The sequence below is a fragment of the Elephantulus edwardii genome, unplaced genomic scaffold (genome assembly GCF_000299155.1).
Source record: "Elephantulus edwardii isolate Elephantulus edwardi_28Jun2011 unplaced genomic scaffold, EleEdw1.0 scaffold02057, whole genome shotgun sequence".
NCBI lineage: Eukaryota > Metazoa > Chordata > Mammalia > Macroscelidea > Macroscelididae > Elephantulus > Elephantulus edwardii.
This window is the reverse complement of record NW_006401807.1, coordinates 1-2980: the sequence shown is the minus strand read 5'-3', so window position 1 is coordinate 2980 and position 2980 is coordinate 1. Positions and strand designations below refer to the sequence as shown.

Here is a 2980-nt window from a genome sequence, read left to right as displayed (position 1 = left end):
AAAGTGCTGCAATGAATGAATGGAAATCCAAAACCTCATGAAAACTAATAAAATTTAATAATAATTAAAAAAATTGTAAATGGAAAAGGAAAAAAATAAGAACAAACTCTTTAGGTAAACAAACAAACAAAAAATCTTGTTCTTTATTATAGGGCCTAAGAGTAAAAATATGCTTTTCTTTCACTTCCAGAGAGAAAAAGAGTTCTGCTGCACCTGGGGACATATCCATTTACATTATTGGAAATAGCCATGCTCACTTTTCATAATGTCTGCTGGACACCCAGCTCCTTTCAGCTCATTGGCATCCCAGGGTTGGAGTTCTTGCATATCTGGCTCTCCATCCCCTTTGGCTCCATGTACATAGTGGCTGTGGTGGGGAATGTGACCATCCTGGCAGTGGTAAGGGTGGAGCGTAGCCTGCACCAGCCCATGTATTTCTTTCTGGGTATGCTGGCCGTCATTGATTTGGTTCTGTCCACTTCTACTATGCCTAAATTGCTGGGAATCTTTTGGTTTGGTGCTGGAGATATTGGACTGGATTCCTGCTTGGCCCAAATGTTCCTCATCCACTGCTTTGCCACTGTTGAGTCAGGCATTTTTCTTGCCATGGCTTTTGACCGCTATGTGGCTATCTGTGACCCATTACATCACAATACAGTGCTCACCAGTGCGCTGGTGGCTCGTCTGGGACTGGCTGCTCTTCTCCGTGGGGTACTCTACATTGCACCTCTGCCTCTGATGATTCGCCTTCGGCTGCCCCTTTACAAGTCCCGGATAATCTCCCACTCCTACTGTGAGCATATGGCAGTAGTTACTTTGACATGTGGTGACAGCAGGGTTAACAATGTATATGGATTGAGCATTGGCTTTCTGGTGTTGCTTCTGGACTCAGCAGCCATCGCTGCCTCCTATGTAATGATTTTCAGGGCTGTGATGGGGCTTGCCACCCCTGAGGCCAGGCTTAAAACCCTAGGGACATGTGGTTCTCACATCTGTGCCATCCTGATTTTTTATGTACCCATTGCTGTTTCTTCTCTTATTCACCGATTTGGTCACCATGTATCTCCTCCAGTACACACGCTGCTGGCTAACTTCTATCTTCTCATCCCTCCAATCCTCAATCCTATTGTCTATGCTGTCCGCACCAAGCAGATTCGAGAGAGACTTCTCCAAATCCTGAAGGTAGAGATGAAGAGCAGATGACTACTGCCTCCCACTTACCTTCCAGATATGCTCGTGAAGAAGGTTCTTAGATCTTTATTTAAAAGTGAGCTTGCTTCCCCAATGGGAACTTTTCAAGTGATCAGAGATTTTAGGACCTGTGGTCTTCAAATTTTGTAGTTCCAAAGGAATTGTAAGAAATAGTGTACAATTCTCAATTCTAAGGAGTGAAGATTATATTTAATATTTTTATGTTAAAAGATATCTGAGCAAGAGAGATAAAGCATTAACAATGACAAGAACAACAACAGTAACACAAACGACAGCTAGTATCAGACACAAGTATAGAGATGTGAGGTAGTTAATATTATATATATTTTATACATCAGGAAAAAGAATACAACAGTCTTGTTTTATAAACTGCATATAAAATTACTTATGCTACCTAACTAAAATATTGTGTTTCAAGTTTATTTATCTTTAATACTATGTATTAAACTTTTACTAAAGCTCTGTTTTCTGAGCACATTTTAATGAGTAAATATTAAAAACTGGATCATTTAATCAAAGTGGTCTTTGCTAACGAGCAATGTTCTTTACATGTTAAGCCTTTGAAAATTGGGATGTGGCTAAAACTATTTTACTAATAAATCTACAAATAGTTTTACCGTATGATCATCAAGGTATGATGAAAATAGCCATTCAGAAGAAAAAAAAATTACTAGCTCAAGGAAAGGAAAATAGACAAAATTTTTCATAAAAGCATTATTCTTGTATTTCCTATAGGCCTGCTCCCATCAGGTGACCTAAAGCTGGGGAGGGCTCTGTGGAAAGAAATAAACATAGCCCTTCCCATAGAAATAGCCATCCCTACTGCCCTCCTCCACAAAACTTTGATTCTTCTGTAGGATCCCTGTTTATAATCACCGTGTTCTTAAAAATAGATCAATCCAAAGTAAAGTTATGAATTCTAGAATTTATAGGAACTAGCATTGACTTTGCTTTTTGGAGGTAAAGATGACAAAGCTTTGTCTATATACTTTGGACATGTTGCTAGGAGAGGCTATTCCTTGGAGAGGGACATCATACTTGGAAAGGTAGAGTGTCAGCTAAAGAGAGGAAGACCAGATGGATTGACAATGACCCCTACAGTGGGCCCAAGTATATCAGAAATGATGAGGATGAGGATAGGACCGGGATCAGATCTGTTGTTCAAAGGGTGACTAGGAGTTAGATTCATTGACGGCACCTAACAACAACAATAGCACTTTACTATCTAGATAAATTATTTGCTTCTTGTTGTATCTTAGAATTGGAACCAACCCATAGGAAACTCTCCAGTGGGTTTTCAGAGGCAGTTAATCACACGGGAGGAGAGTGCCCATTCTCTGCAGAGCAGCTTGTGGCCTCGAACCACGTGCCTTCAGGATTGTGGCACAGCTTCTTGCAAGTAGGCCACCAGAGCTCCCTAATTATTTGCTTAATACCTAGAAAAATGTTAATTTAGATAAAGTACTGCTATTTAGGATTGGTTGAAACCTACTGATATAATTTTCATGATCAACCTTAAGGTATTATGAAGTAATTACTATACCATAACAACACACAACTTTGCAGATGAAGAAACCAAGATTATAGAGATGGTTTGTTTTTTTTTTTTAAAAAACCCTCAAAATCCTAAAGTCATTCAATTTCTTAGACATAAAACAAATGACACAATATTTGCTGCAGGAGTTCAAGGACCACCATCTTCAATTTAAACCGAAGCTTAACATCAACAAGACAAAGATTTTCATCACTGGGCCAATTGGCAGCACCA

At 39.4% G+C, this 2980-nt stretch overlaps 1 protein-coding gene across 1 annotated transcript; it reads left to right on the top strand.

Annotated features, from left to right (window-relative positions):
- The first annotated feature begins 249 nt into the window (after nucleotides 1-249).
- On the top strand, nucleotides 250-1203 carry LOC102859031 (olfactory receptor 52M1-like). Its single transcript, XM_006903479.1, has one exon. It carries the CDS (start codon nucleotides 250-252, stop codon nucleotides 1201-1203), a length of 954 nt encoding a protein of 317 aa, XP_006903541.1.
- The last annotated feature ends 1777 nt before the right edge of the window (nucleotides 1204-2980 follow it).